This window comes from Mchenga conophoros, linkage group LG4, assembly GCF_057382185.1.
Source record: "Mchenga conophoros isolate Kocher_MC1m ecotype Shallow Benthic linkage group LG4, M_conophoros_male_GT1.1, whole genome shotgun sequence".
Lineage (NCBI taxonomy): Eukaryota > Metazoa > Chordata > Actinopteri > Cichliformes > Cichlidae > Mchenga > Mchenga conophoros.
Window position 1 is genome coordinate 1318662 of NC_140529.1, and position 24487 is coordinate 1343148.

Genomic DNA, 24487 nt, shown 5'->3' on the forward strand with positions numbered 1-24487 from the left:
TCATTTTACAACCACATGACTGATACTAACTCCTGAGCTGACTGTATGCTAACATGCGCCACAAATAAGGGTCACATTTGGATTTAAAACAATCACCGAGAAGCTTCCACTGAATGCTACTTTCCCCTGCATGACACTGAAATCATTAACACATACTAACCCTCCATACCCTGTAGGAAACTCACTTCCTTGGAATAACATTTCAACAAGGAAAGAGTTGAGAGCAAATGTCCTTCTCTTGAAGGACAATATTTGAACAAATCCAGTTACACAGCTCAAGAAAATATTACTCTAATGGAAGAAAAAGGCAGTAATTAATTAACAATATGTGTATCAGTAGTACAAAAAAGCTATTATGGGGCGACCGTGGCTCTGGGGATGCCTCCACCAGTGTGTGAATATGAGAGTGAATGAATAGTGGAATTGTAAAGCACTTTGGGTGCCTAGAAAAGTGCTATATAAATGCAATCCATCATTATTATATCAAAATGTAAAGGGAAAACAGTCTGATGAGCTGAATGGTGAGCTGAAACTGAAACAAAATAAAGCCTATCATTAGGAATTTAGGAGCAACTTTATTGTAACGTGTTTGCTTTTTACAGCTTCAGTTCTTTTTTCACTCAGTAGGTGGCAGCAAACTACAAACAATGGTTGCATTTTACACTCGTCTGTTTTCATTAGAGGCAGAACCCAGAAGCACATCCAGGTTTAGGTCTACTGCTTGGTGCTACACAGAAACAGGCTGAACAGACTGGAACTCACATGAATTTGGACGAATCGAAGTAAGAACGTCACTTATGCTCTTCAGTTTTCTCAGAAATGGATTAAGCCTACACCTAAACCAACGGATATGTTCACTGACTTTTTCTCTTAGTCTGGAAATACTTAGTCAGCCCATTACGCAATTGAATTGATTATCATGACCCTCACTAATAGCCACTTACTAAGCTAAGAGTAATGTGCAAAACCCATTAGCCAAAGTAGTATAAATATTTTAACTTTTAGCAAATCCAGCAGGTTAATTAAGTGATTTCACATCATATGTTCAAACAGCTTGTCAGTTTTTAATATATCCCATGTACGCATACTTAAGCTTTAAAAATAAAGAAAAGTGCAATGACCTGATAGATGTTTGCTGAAAATTGTGGTTTACATCAGCACCTACATTAAAATACAAAGACCCTGTTTTGTGTGAGCTGCTCGATACCATGAAGCAAGACCTCTGAACATCTCAGTTTTTACACACACACACACACACAAGTGCAAGCAAATGGTGTTTTATATGCTGTTGTCTAAAATATTATAAAATAAACCGTCTCTTTTTATATGTGGGGGGGGGGCACTCAAAAAACGGAGGGGACAGGTTGGCACCAGAACACCACAGGTCTGCCCCGAGATGAGTGTGAAAATGTGATTATCAACAAGCCCACCTGGACTTCAGTTAGGTCGCACGCTTGTCCAGAGTTCACTTTGTCTTCAAGCGTTTTAATTTAAAACATAAACTGAGGCCTACCCCAAGCTAAAAGAAGGCAGATTATGTTCTCAGATAAAGCAAGCAATGAGGGCGAAGCAGAGAAAGTACCTGCACAATACATTCACATAAATCAAAATGGAATTTCTTTGAGGACACAAACATCTGGGGAGTAAACAGCTGTTTCAATACCTAATCACAGATTGTGCTCTCTGTTTTACATGTTTTTAGTAAGGCATAATTAACTAAAAGGCTAGAGAGATGAAAGGATGCCAAGCTGATACCAGGCCTCAGTCACATGGATTGTTTCTTAAATTCTGAAATTAAGTGGACATGCAAAAAGATCTGGCACTTCATATATTAAACTGAGAAGCTGTGCTGACCCAAGAAAGCGCCCAGAAATTTGGGCAAATGTCTGCTCTGAAGTTTTTAGCCAAACCAAACTGCAGGTCAGTTTAAAGCGCAAAATTGTGCAAGTAGTCCAAACTAAACCGTTCTTGAGATGCAGAAATGTTGTCACACACAAAAATCAGACGATTGTGCCTCCAAACAAATTGCACTTACAAATGCTTGTAACATAAATGATGAAAATAGTAACTGCAAAGTTGAGACTGAACAGTGTTTCAGTTAAAGTGATAAGCTAGCCATTCAGCTGACTCATTGGTGATTGCAATGATTGCAGGTTTCATTATAGAAGAATATCAAGGAGAAGACAGATGGCAGGGAGTCAGAAACGGGGGATGGAAATGCAAGATATTGAGGACAACTTATGAGCCCAGGCGTCAGGTGTGAACAACAACAATAACTGGGCTGTATTTAGGTGTACAGATCACATGACCATCAAAAGAGCAGTGTAGGAATGAGAGAAGATCAACAGGGGAGCACACAAAGAGGTTTATGGACACAAACTGGGAAAGGTGGCATGCTCAGTTGATCAGTAGAATACCACACTAGACTTTCTTCCAGGACGGTTGAGGACCCTGTTGTGGGGGCGAAGCTTGGGTCCAATGTTCCCTCTAATTTTTCATGTGTCTGAGCGAACACACAAACTCTCTGAGCGGTCCCTTGGACCACTGTGAGCAACAGCAGGCGTGTGCACTGTGGTCACGTCAGCATTGAATCCATCCAAGTTACATGGTTTATTAAAATAATCAAATTACAACATTTAAATTTATGTTAGACTTTTTTTTAATTAACTCCTTTAGCCCACTTACAACAAAAATTCAAAAAAAAATCTTGTTCATGACCTGTGTAGTATGTTAACACTATTGGAAGTAAAAATAACTTGAACTCCAATTTTGAAAACGCAACTTTCTTTTTTAAAAAAAAAAAGAAAAAAAAAAAAAGCTCTGACTTGTATTATGAGTATGAGTCTGTGGTCTGGGAGAGAGTCCTGTAACTCTCTGTCTGCAAAATACAGTATATAATGACCAATGTTGGGCAATTAATTATATAATTACGTCTTCAAAAAAGTAACTGATCTATGCAAACAAAGTTTTTTGCAGCTGTTTACTTAAAATGCAGCCAAGGCGTTTTTTTAAATAAACATTTCAAACTATTTACAGAACAATCAGCTGTTCTGCATCAAATTTGATGCCACACAAATTATTTGTGCCACTCCAAAAATAATTTCAAATCAAAATCAAATCAAATCACTTTTATTGTCACATCACATGTGCAGGTACATTGGTACAGCACATGTGAGTGAAATTCTTGTGTGCGAGCTTCACAAGCAACAGAGTTGTGCAAAATACAATAATGTAAACAAGCAAAATACAAGAATGGCTACATCTGAAACTAATAAATATATGTACAATATATAATAGTATATGCATTTCTGGATGTGTATACTAAATATTTTTCTACGTGTGTGTGTGTGTGTGTGTGTGTGTGTGTGTGTGTGTGTGTGTGTACACATATTTTACAAATTAAATAGAGTCAACAATAAATAAAATATATAAAAATATACAGAGTTGAGACATGTGCAAAACAGTGGCGTTACTGTACAGTATGGAGTGCATAATGTTAAAGTTCCAGTAGTGAAGCTGAGGTGTCTATGAAGTGTTCAGCAGTCTGATGGCCTGATGGAAGAAGCTGTCTCTCAGTCTGCTGGTACGGGACCGGATGCTGCAGAACCTCCTTCCTGATGGAAGCAGTCTGAACAGTTTATGGCTGGGGTGACTGGAGTCCTTGATGATCCTCCCCGCTTTCCTCAGGCACTGCTTCCTGTAGATGTCTTGGAGGGAGGGAAGCTCACCTCCAATTATCCGTTCAGAGCACCGCACTACTCGCTGGAGAGCTTTGCAGTTGTAGGCGGTGCTGTTGCCATACCAGGTGGTGATGCATCCAGTGAGGATGCTCTCAATGGCACAGTGATAGAAGGTCCTGAGGATGCGGGGGCTCATGCCGAATCTTTTCAGTCTCCTGAGAAAGAAGAGGCGCTGCTGCGCCTTCTTCACTGTTTTGTTTGTGTGTACTGACCACGTAAGATCCTCAGCCAGATGTACACCAAGGAACCGGAAGCTGCTCACTCTCTCCACAGCAGCGCTGTTGATGGTGATGGGGGTGTGTACTTCTCTGCACCTCCAGAAGTCCACTATCAACTCCTTTGTCTTTGCGACGTTGAGTGTGAGATGGTTGTCTTGACACCAGTGGGTCAGGGCGCTGACCTCCTCCCTGTAAGCCGTCTCATCACTGTTGGTGATAAGACCCACCACTGTAGTGTCGTCCGCAAACTTCACAATGATGTTGGAGTTGTTAGTGGCCGTGCAGTCGTAGGTGTAGAGTGAGTACAGGAGAAGGCTCAGTACACACCCCTGTGGAGCACCAGTGTTCAGTGTGATGGGGGATGAGGTGATGCTGCCCATTCTGACCACTTGGCGTCTGTCAGACAGGAAGCTAAGGATCCAGCTGCAGAGGGAGCTGCTCAGTCCTAGATCCTGCAGTTTCCTGTCCAGCTTCGAGGGAACGATGGTATTGAATGCTGAGCTGTAATCTACAAACTGCATTCTCACATACGTGTCTCTCTTCTCCAGGTGTGACAGGGCAGTATGTAGTGTCAGGGCTATGGCATCATCAGTGGACCTGTTGTGGCGGTATGCGAACTGTAGAGGGTCCAGTGAGTCGGGTAGTGCAGAACAGATGAAGTCCCTGACCAGCTTCTCGAAGCATTTGCTTACGATGGGGGTCAGGGCTACAGGTCGCCAGTCGTTCAATGAGGAGATGGTGGAGGATTTGGGTACAGGGACGATGGTGGCCATTTTGAAGCAGGCTGGGACTACAGACAGAGAGAGGGAAAGGTTGAAGATGTGCGTGAACACTGCAGCCAGCTGAGCCGTGCATGACTTGAGGAATTTCTGTCCACTATGAGATAAAGGAGAACAACAGGAGATGTATCACTCCTGTAACACCTGTAACATTCAACAGTCGCCTCATTGTTCTGACACACACAACAAAACTATTGACTACACTACACAAGTTTTGCGCTAAATGTCTCAAATCTCTCACATTTCAATGGTTTGATTTTTGCTCACAGGCTTTTGAACGTTTTCCTTATAAAACGCAGTTTTTACTGTTTCTTTTTGCAGTAAATATAAACAGCGATAGTATTCAGGAAGAAAAACAAACATTGCATATATTTTTAGCATAACTCTGGTTTTACGTGGCCTATCAACACAATTTAAAAACTAGTATAAAGTCCACACTTTTCCATCAATTGATCTGTCTGTCCTGCTCACATCTCCAATGGTTGTACACGGTGTCATTAACGTGGTTTCACAAACACCGGTTTTAGCCTTTGCTGCATTTTTAGGTAAAAGATTGCATGTAACTTTGTTGTTTGCAAAACTTGTGGATACATTTTTAAATTAAAAATTTCTATTTGCATTTCAAGTTATGAAGATATTTTGTTAAAAATGTTTGTGGTGTTACAGTAAAAACGTAACTTTTTTTACAGCTTCACATTGCAAATGCAGAGTACTGTGACTTTGTTGTGTGGAACCGCAATGACATATTTGTTGAAAGGATTTTGCCTGACCTTGAGTTTTGGGATGATGCGATTCCTAAAGTTGAGTGTTTTTTTAGAAACAGTATACTCCCAGAAATACTGGGACAGCAAGTTACAAACATACATGTGTAATGTGATAAAAGGACGACAACATAATGACATTTTGAATATTGTTATGACCTGATGGTAGTCATGAGTTCTGGCTATTGTATTTGCTCTGACGTAGCATTAGAGCACAAATTGTCATTTAATTTTATTGTACATTTAATTGTGTCATTTAAGTGTTGTGTAACACTACACAATGATTAAATGCTATTGAGGCAGCATAATAATACATTGGTGGTTTATTTACAAGATTAGACTTTTAAACAAATAAACAAAATAGATTGCAATCCATCTCACAGTATAATACTGTACAAACTGCCAGCACAATTTGACAGTTGGAGAAAAATATTTCATTTGAAAACATTTACAGACTAATCAGGAGTCAGGACTTAGGTACTACTATTACTCTACCCTGTTCTACTTATCACCAGAGCCAAGCAGCAGATACTGGACACTACTCTTCCTCTCCACCCCCTTCTGTGAGCCGTGACAGTGACAAGACATTTAATTTTTTTTAACTGATTGATTACCACCCACCCCCCTTACTCCAGTGGGACAACAGACTCGGAGAGATTTGATAAGGCACAACAAATTACCCCAATCTTGTCGATCAATGCATGTGTCTCACCTGGCTTTGTGGACATGTTCTCTATTGGCATAGCCCTGCTCTGCAGAATTTGATATTTCCTCCTGACTAAACCTATGACTCGCTCAACATGGATACGCAAATTGGCTATTTTCCTTGTCTCTGCCACTTCATAGGCTGACAGCTGTTTTCTCCCTTTAGTGAATGCCGGTGTCTGTAGTGAAGCACAGTAAAACCCCACATTATCGCCAATATTGAACCCACGATCTGCAAGGACAATATCTCCAGGTAACAAGTTATTTAGGAGGCCACTCTCTATTGTGATCTGCTTATCGCTAACTCTCCCTCCCCAGGCAGAAGATATGTAAGTGACGTAGCCTTGGGGGGCAACACCAATCAAAAATTTTACAGTGTGATGGTGCTTGTAGTTGGACCAAGTTTGAGCTTGTGCAAGAAGATTAGATGGTCTCTCAATAAAGACTTCAAAGCAATCAACAATCACAGCCACTTTACATCCAAATGCCTGTCTGAAACTCAGTGGCATCGTAGCTTGAAGAACATGTCGCTCTGGCCACTCAATTAGGAACTCTAACCTTTTATGAAGTATGTCAATTACTTTATGCCAAACTCTAGAAGCAGTGGACAGAGAAATATTGAACCTGAAAGCTAAATCTTTCAGGGGCAGATTTAGTCTCAGCCTCAGCAAAACTAGTATGAATTGTTCAAATTTGGACAACAAAGACATAGGTCCCGAGGTGATATAGGGCTCGCACAGTTCAAAAATCTGAATTAAAACTAAGAAGTTGGGGAGCCCTGTGTAGAACTTTGTCTTGTCTTCATTTTTTTCAAAAGCCTCCTGGCTGAACTGTGTGTCCAGAGCCTTGCTCCGAAGATCAACCAGCTCTGCTGTGTTCTGTCTCAAAACATCCTCCATCTTCTCGATGTCATCCATCGTCAGCTCTGTCTGGCATCCAGCATCCGCACAGCCTGCAATATAACAGTGGGGGAGCATAATCAGCATAATAGAGGCAACCTCAATTTTTACTCATTTTCACTGTAGGAGTTTTTTTAGTGGGCTATTAGAATCTGGTGTAATGTGTTTAATTCACTATGTTAATTTAATGTAATTATTTTTTTTAATCAACAAAAAAACATGTTGCGTCTAAACAAAAAATATATTTATATGTTTCTCACCACAGAAACCTTACATTACGGATATCTTTACTTATCTGTGAAAGGAGACTGTCTGGAATCTGGCAATATAAGAACCATAGCAGTGTACAAAAACCTGTGGTGTGTGCCTGACGGTAATAAGTGCCACTTTTTCTTTTTTTCTGAATAAAATGGTATGGATTTACTCTGTGATTAAAAAAAATCACAAACATGTAATATGTAACTTGGACCATAATCATTACAGATAATGGCATCTTTTTCTCTTTGACATGATTCTTGTTTGTTTTACATCTCAGCACAATATCTTACCTGGATAAGTGAATGTCTCATTCACACTGAAGTCTTCTGGTTGTGGATTCTCAGCTGGAAGCTGCAGTTCGGGGTTCTCCACTGTCACTAGGCTCAAATCCGGGCTCTCAGCCGTCTGTTGCATATCCAAAATCGCCTCTGCACATCGATGCTGTTCTGCCTTAAGCTTCATTCTTTTCTCTCGTTTGAGAACTGATTCCGATCTGGGTTTTCGTTCGTAGCCGAGATTGACCGTCGGAGCCCAGTCCTCCGACTCGTCGTCATCCAAAGCACTTGGGCAGCCTATAGTCCCAATCAAGTCAATATTAGACTACTAACTTAAAAGCACTAAGTAAACGAGAATTTAACGACAACCTAATGCTAATAAGTTCGTTTGCAAACATAACATTACCTCTGACGAAGTGGTCGCTGCAGACACGGGCATTGGCAGACTCTGCTCCTCCCAACTGTAAACGTAAATTTAAAATCCATTTTTTCCTACGTTTTTCGGTTAGAATTTTCCATTTTTCTCCTCTTCGTTGGGCTATTTTTGGTACCCTAAAATACCGTTTATCAGTTTCTCTGGTCGACCTACTGGAGCATCCGTAAACACAACAGGACATAGGCATTTTGCGTACTGTCTGTCTGTGATTTTGCGCTTATCTTTTTCACTTGGGGTTAATTTTCTACGTAACATGAGCTGAGAAGCAGCAGCAACGCTAGGCTAATGCTAGGCTAACAAGCTGGCTAGCTAGCAAGTTCAAAACCTGGTTCTAAACTGAAAGAAGGTACAAAAACAGTTTACTTCCAAGCCAGAGTATCACGCAAAAAATCACAGAAATTATCTCTTGAGCTCAAGCTGCTCCATCTGAACCCAGGTTTGCTCAAACTAATGCAATAAAAAAATGTGGGTGCCATGAACATGCAGACTGATCTGTGCAAAGTGAGGAGGATAGCAGTGACATGGCATTTTCAAACCATATCTTTTAAAAGCCTGCACTGAGAAGCAAAATTTCTAGCTTACTTAGTTTTTCCAATTCAAGACAACTCAAATAAACTGGGTTGATCAGCTTTTTGAATAAAAACTACTGGTAACTTATTTAAACAAACTGATAAAAATTGAGTTTAGTATATCCTTATATTTTTTTAATTAAACACAATGTTAGATTTTACAGTGTACATGATAATGGAGTGCTGCTGGAATAAAATAATAAAATCTTTATGTTTCTTGGGGCTTAAATTGCAAAATGTGAACAAATGCCTAAAAACGTTCCAGAAGCTCGTCGTCCAAACTGCAGTGTAATTATAAAACAGAAAACCTCTGTTAAATAACAGAAAATGCCCTATTTAATTATTTTGTGTGGACATATTCTCAACAAAAACATTTTTATATTTCATAACACTTTACAGATATTTTTTAAAACTTTATTAATCCAGAAGGAAACTTGTGTGGTCAGCATTTACTTTATAAAACTAAATACTGAATACAAAACGTATTAATAAATAATCATTACATTGAAATTTTCTTCAGGAAATGCATTGTCTAGTTCTATAAAATCGTGAGTTTTTTTCAGGTTTAAGGCTGGCAGTTTGCTATCACACACAACACTGAATAATAATTAAATACGTGTTTTTAAATAACACAAAATTCAAGTCGTTCTTTCATAAAAGTCTTTTTTTTGTTGTTTTGCTGTGATAGAGCTCCTGACCCAGGCCAAGCTGGCTCTCTAGGAAGACAAGGAAAAACTCCCAGGTGCCAGATGATGGGAAGAAACCTCGGGAAAGTGTGCACAAATTCCACTTGACAACACAATAAAACGCAACATAGCACAAAAGGTCACGGAGGATCTCATAACAAGGACAGAGCAGGACGAATAGGACAATCACAGGAAAGGAACAAAATCACGAAAAAATTAACGGAAAGGACAAATAAGAAGGGGGTGCCATAACAATAGAAAAATAAGGATGGATAATGGAAAAGACATTACAGAAGGAGGTGCCAGAAAAATAATAAAAACAAAAAAAGCCTAAGCTAACACAGGACAAACATTAAAGATACTGAACAAAAAAACCCCCAATAAAACAGAAATCCCAAGAGTGGGAGGAGACACAGCACACTATAAAAGGAGGGGCAGAGAAGAGTTTCTTCATTTTAATTTGGCCAGCGACGCATGTGCACACCCTGAAGAAGGCACAGCCCAGCCGAAATGTAGCTACAGCCATGCGTCAGCGCTAAAAAGTGTTTTTGCTTGTTGTTTTAGTTTGTTATTTTTTGGGGGGGGGGGGTTTCTTTTGATGTTTTTTTCATTTACATATTGATTTACTGGCCTAAAAATTGGAATATCATAAATTTATAACCTAAAAATTGGATAATTTATGGATAAAAACAGTTTAAAAGCCTAAAAATTGGAATTAAAAATGACACAGACTAAATTCATTGAGAAATCAAATTTTATTAAAACACAGTTAGAAACCTAAAAAAACAGGACAAATAAAACACAACTTTGGTAAAATTAAACATAATTTGGTACTTACCTGAACCTGAAAAAGAAAAGGACGGTACTTACCTCAATTCGGACCTGGGGATTGCCGGATACGGTAGATGGGATGGCGGGTCTCGGGAAGGGTCATGGTGCGGAGCGTGCACCTACTCCTGCCCTCCTTGTGCAGGGAGGAATTTCCATTCCCCTAACCTAACCCACCCTAATAGCGATGGGATTTCCGGCTCTTTTTAGAGATCCGGCTCTTTTGGTTGGGCTCACTAAAAAGAGCCGGCTCTTTCGGCTCCAAACCGGCTCTTCGGGTTGTTTTGTTGCTTTAATTAATTTATTATTAACAATAATATAAAATTATGCACAAAAGGAATTACTAGCGTAAAAAAAAGTGGTTTTATTCATATATGTTTATATATAAATATATGCGGTGGCCCCTAGAGACAAAACACGTACAAACTTCAAAACACATTTCTAGCATGAACTGAACTTCCAAAGCAGAGCTACTAGATCACTTAAATTACACAATTAAAAGCATGTGTGTATTGTTTGTGTATTTATACACACGCACTCATATATATCCAAATAATTAAAAAAAAAAGTTCATTTACCTGTTACTACCACACACCAAATCCGGTCGTTGGTACTTGCTGGCTTGTGTAGCCACTAGGTAACAAAAGCTCAACACTGCGCCCAGCATCCTGGAGCACTTCTGTTGTCTTTTGTACGTGTTTTGAGTTTTTACGTGCTTCAGAGTTTTTACGTGCTTCAGAGTTTTTACGTGTTTTGGAGTTTGTATGTGCTTCAGAGTTCATACGTGATTTGAAGTTTGTATGTGCTTTGTCTGTAGGGGCAACCGTAAATATACTTTTTATTCACTTCACATAAAATGTAATAAATAAATCATATAATACAAAAATCAAATATTCACATTTCAACTTTTAACTATTTAAATTTTCAGCTTTTTCCTTTTACAAATTTAAAGTGAAACAACACAAAACACTGCAAACCACAAAACAATTAAATATAGATTAAAATATGAAAACAAAAAGAAGATGCATATTCTGCTGTCTTTTCTGTGGTTTTCCTGCTCTGTGAATAGAGGGAGACAAGATGAAGTATACTTCTAATGGCCTATTCCAATTGGTGGTAATACATCATAAGAATTGAGGAAAGGTGGTGTTGATGGAGACTCTGGGGAAGGCCTTCGTCTGCCAGGGTGTTTTGGAGCCACTTGAATAAATTTAGTTTGCACTGGAGGTGGACGAGGTTTAATCTGTGGAAAGATCTGAGACGGAGTCGGAGTCTCCCCATAACATCTCCCCATCACGCCTCTATGGACCAACGGTGCGAGCTTTTGTCCTTTCTGTTTTTCTAATTTAAGCTGGAGTTGAACGTCTTTCACTCTAGATTTTAGATGACCTATCTCTTTTTCTTCATTGCCAGCTTTTCTGATCATCTGGTTCACTGGTCCAATGAGCTCCTGTTTTTGTTTGAATAAAGCGTATTCGGAAGACTTTACCATATCATTGTACTGCTTTTTAAATGATTCCAGCTCCCGTGTTTTATCTAGTAAAGCTGCATCTAGATCCTTGCATCTGGTACGTAGACAGTTCAGCTGTTTTTCAAGAAACTCCTTCGTTGTTCCAACAAAGGGGGTGCCTTCCACTCCGTCTACGTATTTCTTTTTCAAGTAGTGGAACATATCCCTAAATTCCACCTTTTCTTTTCCTCTCAAGTGACCTGCATGTGGAAATGCCTTTTCAAAGGACAAAACGCACTGGCACAATTCCTCTTGGAAGTAGCGCTCTTTCTTCTCCAGCCAATTCACTTTGGATATAAATCTTTCCCGTTGCTTTTTTGTGGAGCGCAGTTTCTCTTCCAGCGCCACCTTTTCAGCCAGTGCCTGATTGTGTGCCGCTTTTACTTTGTGCCGGTCCACTGCTGTCTTTCTGTGGTTTTCCTGCTCTGTGCTTAGGGCCTTTTTGACGTCTTCAATTTTCTTTTTCAAAGAATCAACTTCGTCTTCAAGCATAGCCTTCATTTTCTTTTCCAAGGCCAGAGCTCTAATATTACTCTGGCATTTCTGCTTGATCGCCATATTCTGGGCCTTTTGGTCGTCTATCACTTTGCCCATTTGACCTTTCTCCTCTGTTAATTCTTTCATGTTTTTAACCATAAATTCATTTTCGTCTTGTAACTGTGTATTATGCCACAAAACACCGTCAATCCAACCCTGCGAGGATTGACGTTCTTCCTCGCGTTCCTTAACCGCATTGACGGTCACACCTCTACTATTTTTTACTGCCGTCTGCAGCTTTTCTATTTTGGAGTCATACATGTTGATCACCTCTTCTAACTTCCTGTCTGCAGCATTTGCTTTGTTTTCCAGTTTTTTAGTATTTTCCTGGTAAAACTGCTGCATCTTATTTTTTTCCTCTTTGTGGCGTTTCAATAATAATTCAACAACTTGGCTGTTGTGAAATTGCTGACGTGCCACCTTTTCTTTCTCTGTTTCCAGCAGTCCTTGCAGGACTTGGACTTCGTCCTCGTGTTTTTCTTTAAGCTCAGCCAGAGTTTTCTCCGTCTCTGCGCGGAACTTTACCAGAGCTTCGTGGTCATCTTTTATCGAGTCCAACCTGTCTGCGATGTTTGTCCTGTCATCCAAGACCGAACCCAGCAGCTTATTATTCTGCAAAAGTTCATTGTTTTCTTTTGTTAGATCCTCGATCCGTTTCTTATTGACTGTATGCAGGTTTTTGAAGTAGTCAAGCTCAGTTTTGAGCTTTTCAACCTCGTCGATCATTGGCTGCAGTCTTTGCTCGAACTGTCTGGCATATGTTTCTTTTTCTTTTTCACTTTTTTTAACCATTGTTTTCGAGAAATTAACATTTCTGTCTTTGTTAGCTTTCGAACTCATTTCTGCTTTTTTATGTGCTGTATCACTCCAACAAAACGATAGCTTAATGAATTCCCTTTGACAGCTGTCCTCTATTTATAGACTTGAACATCAAAGGATGAAAGGACTGTCACTATGACATCACCACGTTCTGTGACGTAACAGGGCTTTGGAGCGTGATGTCACGGGGGTGGGCGTGGAAAGGATTTTGGGGGTCTAAACAAAGCGTGTCTTTTTTTTTTAAAACTTTATTTAACAAACAATGAGTATACAACATACGAACAGATGAAGTATACAACAGAACATGAACACAAAAAGCCAAGGGTGAAAGAAAAAGGTAACAATTATAAGAATACACGCAAAAATTCACATACATATATTGTTGTGAGAGCCTTTTTGTTGGTGCAGTCTGATATTGATTGTATGTGCATGTGCACATCCTTAAAATAATGACAGAAATATGGTGTTTTGTTAGTAAACTTACATTTATGGATAAAAAATTTAGCTAAAAGTATTAAGAAATTTATCATAAAAAACATTTCTCATACTTCTTGGGGAACTTAAAGAAACAGAATAAAACATTTTCCCATCGTAAAGAAAACTCCCTTAAAATATGGACAATAACAAAGCTGCTAAATTCCTTCCAGAATCTCTGTGTAAAAGAACAGTACCAAAAAAGATGTGTCACCGTTTCTGGATGATCCCCACAGAAAGTACAATTAGTATTTATGTCCCTTTTGAATTTGACCATGTAGTGACTGGCTGGATAACATGTATGTCGAATTTTAAAAGAGACTTCTTTCACCTTATTTACAATCAAATATTTATGGGGGACCATCCAGACTGTCTTCCGCTTGATATCTGGAACACTGATTGGAAAATTATATAGTGCAATAAAGTCGTTGTAAGTAAGTAGTTGTCCCTCTTTACTAACCAGCTGAGCCACCAATAGGATCCCATTTTGGAGCCAAGTTTCCAGGAAAAGTGATTTATTTTTCTATAAAATATCTCTGTTGTTCCAGATAAGGTATTTGTGAGGTGAGAAGTTGTGTTTATAAATGAGGGTCCACGCTAAGAGGACCTGCTTATGGAAGGATGAAAGCTTTACAGGGACTTTCTCAACATTGTAATTACAATTTCAAATAAAAGTAAAGCCACCAAAACGAGAGAAAATGTGGTATGGTATAAAGTTCCAGATAGAGGTAGGGTTTTAAGAAAATGTTTGGCCCAATTAATTTTGAAAGTGTTATTTAAAGTAGAAAAGTCTAAGACGTTAAGCCCACCTGATTCGTACTTATTCATCACAACAGTTTTTCTAATATAGTGCGTACGGTTTTTCCATATAAAATTAAAGAGCATACGGTCAATATCTTTACTACTTTTCTTATCCAGATGTAAGGAGAGAGCAGCATATGTTCATCGGGATATCCCTTCAGCTTTAGTAATTAACACTCTACCTTTCAAAGACAAGTCCCTTGTTCCAAGATGGCGCCGCCGCGTATGGATGCCCCGGTGCTTCAGTGCGTTACTTCTGTTTTGTTTTTGTGCATAACTTCTGTGTCTGGGCACTCCTCTGGATATTCTTACACTAGAGAAGAGCTTCTTAACTACAGGACTACAACACCTGTGGATTTACTTCCAATATTTGTCGCATCTGCGGCAGATTTACTGCAGACTCTGATCAGGAAAGTGAGACGCCGAAAGCGAGGAAAGCGAGCCGGCGCACTCGTGCGTCTGAGGAGACGCGGACTGCGAACTGCTCTTCCTGGGATCTTCCTTTCCAACGTACGCTCACTCAGGAATGAGATGGACGAGCTGGCCCTGATGAGAAGCATGAACAGAGACGTTGCCTCCTCCTGTGTCTTGTGTTTTACGGAGTCGTGGCTCTGTGAGGACATCCCGGACAGCGCGCTCAAGCTGGAGGGCTTTCATCTGCTGCGCGCGGACCGGCAGGCCTCTCTCTCTGGTAAGACCACAGGTGGACGTGTCTGCTTCTACATTAATAGTGGCTGGTGCACAGATGTAACAGTGATTGCTCAGCACTGCTCTTCCTCTCTGGAATACCTTTTTATTCACTGCAAACCGTTTTATTCTCCGCGGGAGTTTGCTTCATTCATCTTGGCCGCTGTTTACATCCCGCCAGATGCGGATGCGCAGGCAGCTCAGTGCGCACTCGCGGAGCAGATACTGCACATGGAGCGGACATTCCCGGACTCTCTCATCATTGCTCTTGGGGACTTTTACAACACCCCCCTCCTCACCCCACACAAAAGAGGATTTCACACCACCTCCTCCCACCACAACCCTTCATATTCATGAAGCAGATGCGAGGAAGCAGTTTAAGAGTCTGAATGCTCGGAAAGCTCCCGGCCCAGACGGTGTGTCTCGTCTACTGGACGCAGCCGGAGGGTTCACTTGGTTGTTTGCTCTCAATAGAAGCTGAGCGCGTCTCCGTGTCTGTGCTGGTAAACGATACTGAGTCCCAGTGCTCAGTAAACTGTACACCTGACCGTTATTCTCCCACTGAATCCGGTGTGTCCACGGTCCAACACGTGCTCAACACGATGGTGCTGACCGGTGCCCAAACACACCAGAACACCAAATAAGTAAAATAACACAAACACGAACTTCTCCATGGCTCGTCGGGATGGCAACTGCTCCAAAAGTGACACATGAAATAGGCTGACATTTGAGTTTGACACGGGAGGTGAGGGGGTGTTTTGAATATGCTTGACTCCGTCACGAGGTTGCGCACAGCATCACCGGCAAGGGGGCTTGGTTTGAGAGGTTTTTGGCATCTGTGATGTGATTTACAACCATCCACCCATGTACAGCAAGAAGCCGCACTCACAACCGTGGGCATCAGCAAGTTGGTGAAATTTAAACAAAACAAAACAGCATTCCATCTGAAACTCTCTTATTGTACCCAAAATACAAATTTTAGTGATTACATGTGGCTTCATTAATTATGTTCAAACGGATGAATACATAACGCAAGTAATAACTTTATGATCAGTCAGTGAATGAAGGAGCTCAAGAGTGCAAATATAGTTGCAATAAAGTGACAAATATGCCCTTTTATGTCAAACAAAGACCGAAATAAGTGGCATCAGTGTGAGGATGAGAATGAGCGATCCAACCTCACACTGCAGATATCAGGGCAAAGCACAGTGGGGGGGGGTTGCAGTCTTCTTGGCTGGACCTTCTTCTGCAGTGTGTGATCTTCTAGGAGAGTCTTCATGCAGCATGCCTGCCAGTGTGGTCCACACTGCTTCTCTGTCAGTCTTGGGCACACTGCGTAGGTCTTTAAAACGTGGGTCCAGTGCAGTTGCGATCTGGAGCCATGCATAGTTGGTATGTTCCTGGCGGGAAGCAAGGTCTTCCTTAAACTTCTCTTTAAACCTCACCACATATGCAGGGTCCTCATCAGTTACTTCCATGACACGGCGCAGGTGGCAGAAGGCTGGTAGAACTACAGAGCAGGAGACGTAGGCCTCTCCTCCCAGCAGTTCAGTCACATATCTGCAGTGGAATACACACACACACACACACACACACACACACACACACACACACACACACACACACACACACACACAGAGAGAGAGAGAGAGATAAGACAGCAAATTAAAAAAAGCTTTTTAATACTAGGTAATATTAATAAAATATTTGATTTCATTTATTTTTTAAATAAGACATTTTCATAATAACAAAACTGATTTAAGATGTATGTTTGATACATTTAATCTAAACCTACAATTATGGTCACAATGACAGGCTCACCTGCAGGGCTCTAGAAGTGTCTCCAGTCTCTGGAGTTTGTCCCACTCTGGAGGCGTCAGGAGGACAAGTTTATGCTTTTGTTTATCCAGAGTCGCGGTTACTGCAGTTTGGTTGCGGATCAAGCGCTTCACCATCTCCAGCGTGGAGTTCCAGCGCGTAGGCACGTCCTGGGCCAACGGCTCCTGCTTGCGCCCCAGTGACACCTGCTCTGCGTTCAGCTCTGCTGTGTTTGCTGGGCTGTGCTTAAAATGGCCAACAATTTTGCGGCATTTGGCCAGCGCAGTGACAAAGCCACTGTCTGCGAGACTCACTGTGATGCATCTCTGTAGAATGTGCGCGGTACACGGCATGTGATTGAATGGCATGATGCGAGCCGTGGCGATCATATTGCGCGCACTGTCCGTGCCTACTGTTGTCACCTTCTCCTCAATTCTCCACCTGCGAGCAACAGTCTGGAACTGCTCTGCACAAGCCTCCGCAAAGTGCCGCTCTTCCGTTTTCATTATAGTCAGCGCAAAGGATGTCAGACCCCAGGCTTCAGTGATTAAATGCGCAGTAACTCCCAGGTAATTGTCATTACTCAATGATGTCCAGTGGTCTCCTGTCAGAGCCACGCATTCTGTGTGAACTAAAGCCTCTTCTTTTTTCTTTTTCTCCGTTTCATACAGTTCGTGGATTCGAATTGTTATTGTGCTTCTCGCTGGGGGCTTGTAGGACGCGTCCTGAGATGCAACCTTTAAAACATCCGCAAAGCCCTTGTCCTCCACAATGCTTAGCGGTCTGCAGTCCTTTGCTATCCATTTGGCTATATTGTCGGTCAGTTTGTCCAAAGAAGACTTACCGAGTGGCCTGCGTTCACTAAGAGTGGTCTGACGCAGGCCGGGTGAAGCTGCTGCCCCGACAAACGCGTGTTTGGCATTAAGGTGGTATTTTAAGGTCGAATTTGAACGGTGAAATTGAAACTCTTTACTACAGTGAGTGCAAATTACAACGCGTTTGTTTATTGTCCCATCTATGTTCTTCTTGTATTTAAATTCCCCATCCAGAAGGCCATCCGCTTCCTGCTTCTCCATTTTCAGTGGCGCGGTAAACAAATCAAGTGGAATTATGGGAGCGACTTATCTGCGTGTTGCGCTAAATAGTTAAATATTCTAACGTAATTAATTCCAAAATTTAATTATCGCAATTAACGCGTTAATTTCGACAGCTATAAATATAATATAATATAATATAATATAATATAATATAATATAATATAATATAATATAATATAATATAATATATCATGTTGCTATTTAATGTTTTTTGTTCGTGTTGCAGCTGCTCTGTGAGCCAAGCTTTCGTTGTCTAAATTCAATGGCAATATATCTCTGCACCACACGATGGCGATAGATTCTCACAGACAGTCTGTGCTCTGCTTCCGCCACCAGTCATCTTTAAATCTTTTTTTTAATTCAATGAAACCTTTATTTAACTGTCCATCTCGCGGCATTACTTAAAAAAAATCATATTTAAATACAAAGAAGATTAAATACATGAACGACAGTAAATTGATAAAATAAGAGCAAATAAATATATTTACAAATGATAGCAACATCAATGGAATAAAAGCATGAACAGCAGCAGAAGGAGAAAGAGGCCTGTATCTACATTATTACTCTGGCAGCTCTCAGTCTCCATACAGACAGGACACGTTGCAGCGTAATTGCAGACAGGTGCGTGGGCCTGAGCTCCGCCCAGGCAGAATGACGAGTGGAAGAAAGCAGCAACACAATAAACATATGTAGCCTTGCGGAGCCGGCCGGGCAGACACCGAGACAGAGTGCAACGATTTTATACGTGACAACATACACAAAAAAACACACACAACAAAAATCAGAATGTGTTTGTGATTTGGATTTTTATTTAAAGGTGAAACCTTTTTTCTTTTCTTGTTTTGCCAGATTAGACATTTTGATTCATTTCATTTAGTTTTTTTGTTTTACTTTGATGCTATAATAGATGTTTTTAAAATGTAGTCATATTTAATACTATATTGCATCATGGCAAAACAACAGTCTCCTCAAGCTGCTTTATACTGTAAGGTAAAAACACTACAGTAAAAGCCAGAAAACCCCAACAATCCAATGATCCCCTTTGAGCAAGCACTGGGCGACAGTGGGGAGGAAAAACTCCCTTTAGGAAGAAACCTCCGGCAGAACCAGGCTCAAGAAGGGGCGGCCATCTGCTGCGACCGGTTGGGGGTGGGTGGGCAATCTCAGTCCACGAGGGCCGGTGTCCCTGCAGGTTTTAGATGTGTCCTCGAACCAACACAGCTGATTTAAACGGCTAAATTAGCTCCTCAACATGTCCTGAAGTTCTCCAGAGGCCTGGTAACGAACTAATCATGTGATTCAGGTGTGTTGAGCCAAGGTGAGATCTAAAACCTGCAGGGACACCGGCCCTCGTGGACTGAGAATGCCCACCCATGATATAGGGAGACAAGATGAAGTATACTTCTAATGGCCTATTTTAGCAGTTAATTTTTAACAATCAACTGGTGGTAATCCATCATCAGAATTGAGGAAAGGTGGTGTTGATGGAGACTCTACAGGAGGATTCACTGGGGAAGCCATACCTGCACTTCTGCCAGGGTGTCTTGGACGTACCTGAATAAATGTAGTTTTCCCTGGAAGTGGACGAGGATTAATCTGAGACGGAGTCTCCTCAGAACATCTCCCCATCATGCTTCTATGGTCCAACGATGCCAGCTTTTGTCCTTTCTGTTTTTCTAATTTAAGCTGGAGTTGAGCGTCTTTCACTCTAGATTTTAGATGACCTATCTCTTTTTCTTCATTGGCAGCCTTTTGGATAATCTGGTTCACTGGTCCAATGAGCTCCTCTCTTTGTCGGAATAAAGCGTACTCGGAAGACTTTACCATGTCATTGTACTGCTTTTTAAATGATTCCAGCTCCCGTGTTTTATCTAGTAAAGCTGCATCTAGATCCTTGCATCTGATACGTAGACAGTTCAGCTGTTTTTCAAGAAACTCCTTCGTTGTTCCAACAAAGGGGGTGCCTTCCACTCCGTCTACGTATTTCTTTTTCAAGTAGTGGAACATATCCCTAAATTCCACCTTTTCTTTTCCTCTCAAGTGACCTTCATGTGGAAATGCCTTTTCAAAGGACAAAACGCACTGGCACAATTCCTCTTGGAAGTAGCGCTCTTTCTTCTCCAGCCAATTCACTTTGGATATAAATCTTTCCCGTTGCTTTTTTGTGGAGCGCAGTTTCTCTTCCAGCGCCACCTTTTCAGCCAGTGCCTGATTGTGTGCCGCTTTTACTTTGTGCCGGTCCACTGCTGTCTTTCTGTGGTTTTCCTGCTCTGTGCTTAGGGCCTTTTTGACGTCTTCAATTTTCTTTTTCAAAGAATCAACTTCGTCTTCAAGCATAGCCTTCATTTTCTTTTCCAAGGCCAGAGCTCTAATATTACTCTGGCATTTCTGCTTGATCGCCATATTCTGGGCCTTTTGGTCGTCTATCACTTTGCCCATTTGACCTTTCTCCTCTGTTAATTCTTTCATGTTTTTAACCATAAATTCATTTTCGTCTTGTAACTGTGTATTATGCCACAAAACACCGTCAATCCAACCCTGCGAGGATTGACGTTCTTCCTCGCGTTCCTTAACCGCATTGACGGTCACACCTCTACTATTTTTTACTGCCGTCTGCAGCTTTTCTATTTTGGAGTCATACATGTTGATCACCTCTTCTAACTTCCTGTCTGCAGCATTTGCTTTGTTTTCCAGTTTTTTAGTATTTTCCTGGTAAAACTGCTGCATCTTATTTTTTTCCTCTTTGTGGCGTTTCAATAATAATTCAACAACTTGGCTGTTGTGAAATTGCTGACGTGCCACCTTTTCTTTCTCTGTTTCCAGCAGTCCTTGCAGGACTTGGACTTCGTCCTCGTGTTTTTCTTTAAGCTCAGCCAGAGTTTTCTCCGTCTCTGCGCGGAACTTTACCAGAGCTTCGTGGTCATCTTTTATCGAGTCCAACCTGTCTGCGATGTTTGTCCTGTCATCCAAGACCGAACCCAGCAGCTTATTATTCTGCAAAAGTTCATTGTTTTCTTTTGTTAGATCCTCGATCCGTTTCTTATTGACTGTATGCAGGTTTTTGAAGTAGTCAAGCTCAGTTTTGAGCTTTTCAACCTCGTCGATCATTGGCTGCAGTCTTTGCTCGAACTGTCTGGCATATGTTTCTTTTTCTTTTTCACTTTTTTTAACCATTGTTTTCGAGAAATTAACATTTCTGTCTTTGTTAGCTTTCGAACTCATTTCTGCTTTTTTATGTGCTGTATCACTCCAACAAAACGATAGCTTAATGAATTCCCTTTGACAGCTGTCCTCTATTTATAGACTTGAACATCAAAGGATGAAAGGACTGTCACTATGACATCACCACGTTCTGTGACGTAACAGGGCTTTGGAGCGTGATGTCACGGGGGTGGGCGTGGAAAGGATTTTGGGGGTCTAAACAAAGCGTGTCTTTTTTTGAAAACTTTATTTAACAAACAATGAGTATACAACATACGAACAGATGAAGTATACAACAGAACATGAACACAAAAAGCCAAGGGTGAAAGAAAAAGGTAACAATTATAAGAATACACGCAAAAATTCACATACATATATTGTTGTGAGAGCCTTTTTGTTGGTGCAGTCTGATATTGATTGTATGTGCATGTGCACATCCTTAAAATAATGACAGAAATATGGTGTTTTGTTAGTAAACTTACATTTATGGATAAAAAATTTAGCTAAAAGTATTAAGAAATTTATCATAAAAAACATTTCTCATACTTCTTGGGGAACTTAAAGAAACAGAATAAAACATTTTCCCATCGTAAAGAAAACTCCCTTAAAATATGGACAATAACAAAGCTGCTAAATTCCTTCCAGAATCTCTGTGTAAAAGAACAGTACCAAAAAAGATGTGTCACCGTTTCTGGATGATCCCCACAGAAAGTACAATTAGTATTTATGTCCCTTTTAAATTTGACCATGTAGTGACTGGCTGGATAACATGTATGTCGAATTTTAAAAGAGACTTCTTTCACCTTATTTACAATCAAATATTTATGGGGGACCATCCAGACTGTCTTCCGCTTGATATCTGGAACACTGATTGGAAAATTATATAGTGCAATAAAGTCGTTGTAAGTAAGTAGTTGTCCCTCTTTACTAACCAGCTGAGCCACCAATAGGATCCCATTTTGGAGCCAAGTTTCCAGGAAAAGTGATTTATTTTTCTATAAAATATCTCTGTTGTTCCAGATAAGGTATTTGTGAGGTGAGAAGTTGTGTTTATAAATGAGGGTCCACGCTAAGAGGACCTGCTTATGGAAGGATGAAAGCTTTACAGGGACTTTCTCAACATTGTAATTACAATTTCAAATAAAAGTAAAGCCACCAAAACGAGAGAAAATGTGGTATGGTATAAAGTTCCAGATAGAGGTAGGGTTTTAAGAAAATGTTTGGCCCAATTAATTTTGAAAGTGTTATTTAAAGTAGAAAAGTCTAAGACGTTAAGCCCACCTGATTCGTACTTATTCATCACAACAGTTTTTCTAATATAGTGCGTACGGTTTTTCCATATAAAATTAAAGAGCATACGGTCAATATCTTTACTACTTTTCTTATCCAGATGTAAGGAGAGAGCAGCATATGTTCATCGGGATATCCCTTCAGCTTTAGTAATTAACACTCTACCTTTCAAAGACAAGTCCCTTGTTCCAAGATGGCGCCGCCGCGTATGGATGCCCCGGTGCTTCAGTGCGTTACTTCTGTTTTGTTTTTGTGCATAACTTCTGTGTCTGGGCACTCCTCTGGATATTCTTACACTAGAGAAGAGCTTCTTAACTACAGGACTACAACACCTGTGGATTTACTTCCAATATTTGTCGCATCTGCGGCAGATTTACTGCAGACTCTGATCAGGAAAGTGAGACGCCGAAAGCGAGGAAAGCGAGCCGGCGCACTCGTGCGTCTGAGGAGACGCGGACTGCGAACTGCTCTTCCTGGGATCTTCCTTTCCGACGTACGCTCACTCAGGAATGAGATGGACGAGCTGGCCCTGATGAGAAGCATGAACAGAGACGTTGCCTCCTCCTGTGTCTTGTGTTTTACGGAGTCGTGGCTCTGTGAGGACATCCCGGACAGCGCGCTCAAGCTGGAGGGCTTTCATCTGCTGCGCGCGGACCGGCAGGCCTCTCTCTCTGGTAAGACCACAGGTGGACGTGTCTGCTTCTACATTAATAGTGGCTGGTGCACAGATGTAACAGTGATTGCTCAGCACTGCTCTTCCTCTCTGGAATACCTTTTTATTCACTGCAAACCGTTTTATTCTCCGCGGGAGTTTGCTTCATTCATCTTGGCCGCTGTTTACATCCCGCCAGATGCGGATGCGCAGGCAGCTCAGTGCGCACTCGCGGAGCAGATACTGCACATGGAGCGGACATTCCCGGACTCTCTCATCATTGCTCTTGGGGACTTTTACAACACCCCCCTCCTCACCCCACACAAAAGAGGATTTCACACCACCTCCTCCCACCACAACCCTTCATATTCATGAAGCAGATGCGAGGAAGCAGTTTAAGAGTCTGAATGCTCGGAAAGCTCCCGGCCCAGACGGTGTGTCTCGTCTACTGGACGCAGCCGGAGGGTTCACTTGGTTGTTTGCTCTCAATAGAAGCTGAGCGCGTCTCCGTGTCTGTGCTGGTAAACGATACTGAGTCCCAGTGCTCAGTAAACTGTACACCTGACCGTTATTCTCCCACTGAATCCGGTGTGTCCACGGTCCAACACGTGCTCAACACGATGGTGCTGACCGGTGCCCAAACACACCAGAACACCAAATAAGTAAAATAACACAAACACGAACTTCTCCATGGCTCGTCGGGATGGCAACTGCTCCAAAAGTGACACATGAAATAGGCTGACATTTGAGTTTGACACGGGAGGTGAGGGGGTGTTTTGAATATGCTTGACTCCGTCACGAGGTTGCGCACAGCATCACCGGCAAGGGGGCTTGGTTTGAGAGGTTTTTGGCATCTGTGATGTGATTTACAACCATCCACCCATGTACAGCAAGAAGCCGCACTCACAACCGTGGGCATCAGCAAGTTGGTGAAATTTAAACAAAACAAAACAGCATTCCATCTGAAACTCTCTTATTGTACCCAAAATACAAATTTTAGTGATTACATGTGGCTTCATTAATTATGTTCAAACGGATGAATACATAACGCAAGTAATAACTTTATGATCAGTCAGTGAATGAAGGAGCTCAAGAGTGCAAATATAGTTGCAATAAAGTGACAAATATGCCCTTTTATGTCAAACAAAGACCGAAATAAGTGGCATCAGTGTGAGGATGAGAATGAGCGATCCAACCTCACACTGCAGATATCAGGGCAAAGCACAGTGGGGGGGGGTTGCAGTCTTCTTGGCTGGACCTTCTTCTGCAGTGTGTGATCTTCTAGGAGAGTCTTCATGCAGCATGCCTGCCAGTGTGGTCCACACTGCTTCTCTGTCAGTCTTGGGCACACTGCGTAGGTCTTTAAAACGTGGGTCCAGTGCAGTTGCGATCTGGAGCCATGCATAGTTGGTATGTTCCTGGCGGGAAGCAAGGTCTTCCTTAAACT

At 41.3% G+C, this 24487-nt stretch overlaps 1 protein-coding gene across 1 annotated transcript; it reads right to left on the minus strand.

Annotated features, from left to right (window-relative positions):
- Window positions 1-4227: 4227 nt before the first annotated feature.
- Window positions 4228-8712, minus strand: LOC146575227 (uncharacterized). Its single transcript, XM_085269839.1, has 3 exons — window positions 8042-8712; window positions 7651-7932; window positions 4228-7155 (listed from the first exon to the last, which is right to left on the minus strand). Exons 1-3 carry the CDS (start codon window positions 8256-8258, stop codon window positions 6125-6127), a joined length of 1530 nt encoding a protein of 509 aa, XP_085125965.1. The 5' UTR covers window positions 8259-8712; the 3' UTR covers window positions 4228-6124.
- Window positions 8713-24487: the final 15775 nt, after the last annotated feature.

Bases quoted from the DNA above. Each gene is read 5' to 3' on its own strand.
- LOC146575227 (XM_085269839.1), bottom strand. From the start codon at position 8,258: ATGCCTATGTCCTGTTGTGTTTACGGATGCTCCAGTAGGTCGACCAGA. The intron at 7,933-8,041 runs GTAATGTTATGT...TTGGGACTATAG, and splicing joins CAGCGACCACTTCGTCAGAG to GCTGCCCAAGTGCTTTGGAT. The intron at 7,156-7,650 runs GTAAGATATTGT...GTTATATTGCAG, and splicing joins TGAGACATTCACTTATCCAG to GCTGTGCGGATGCTGGATGC.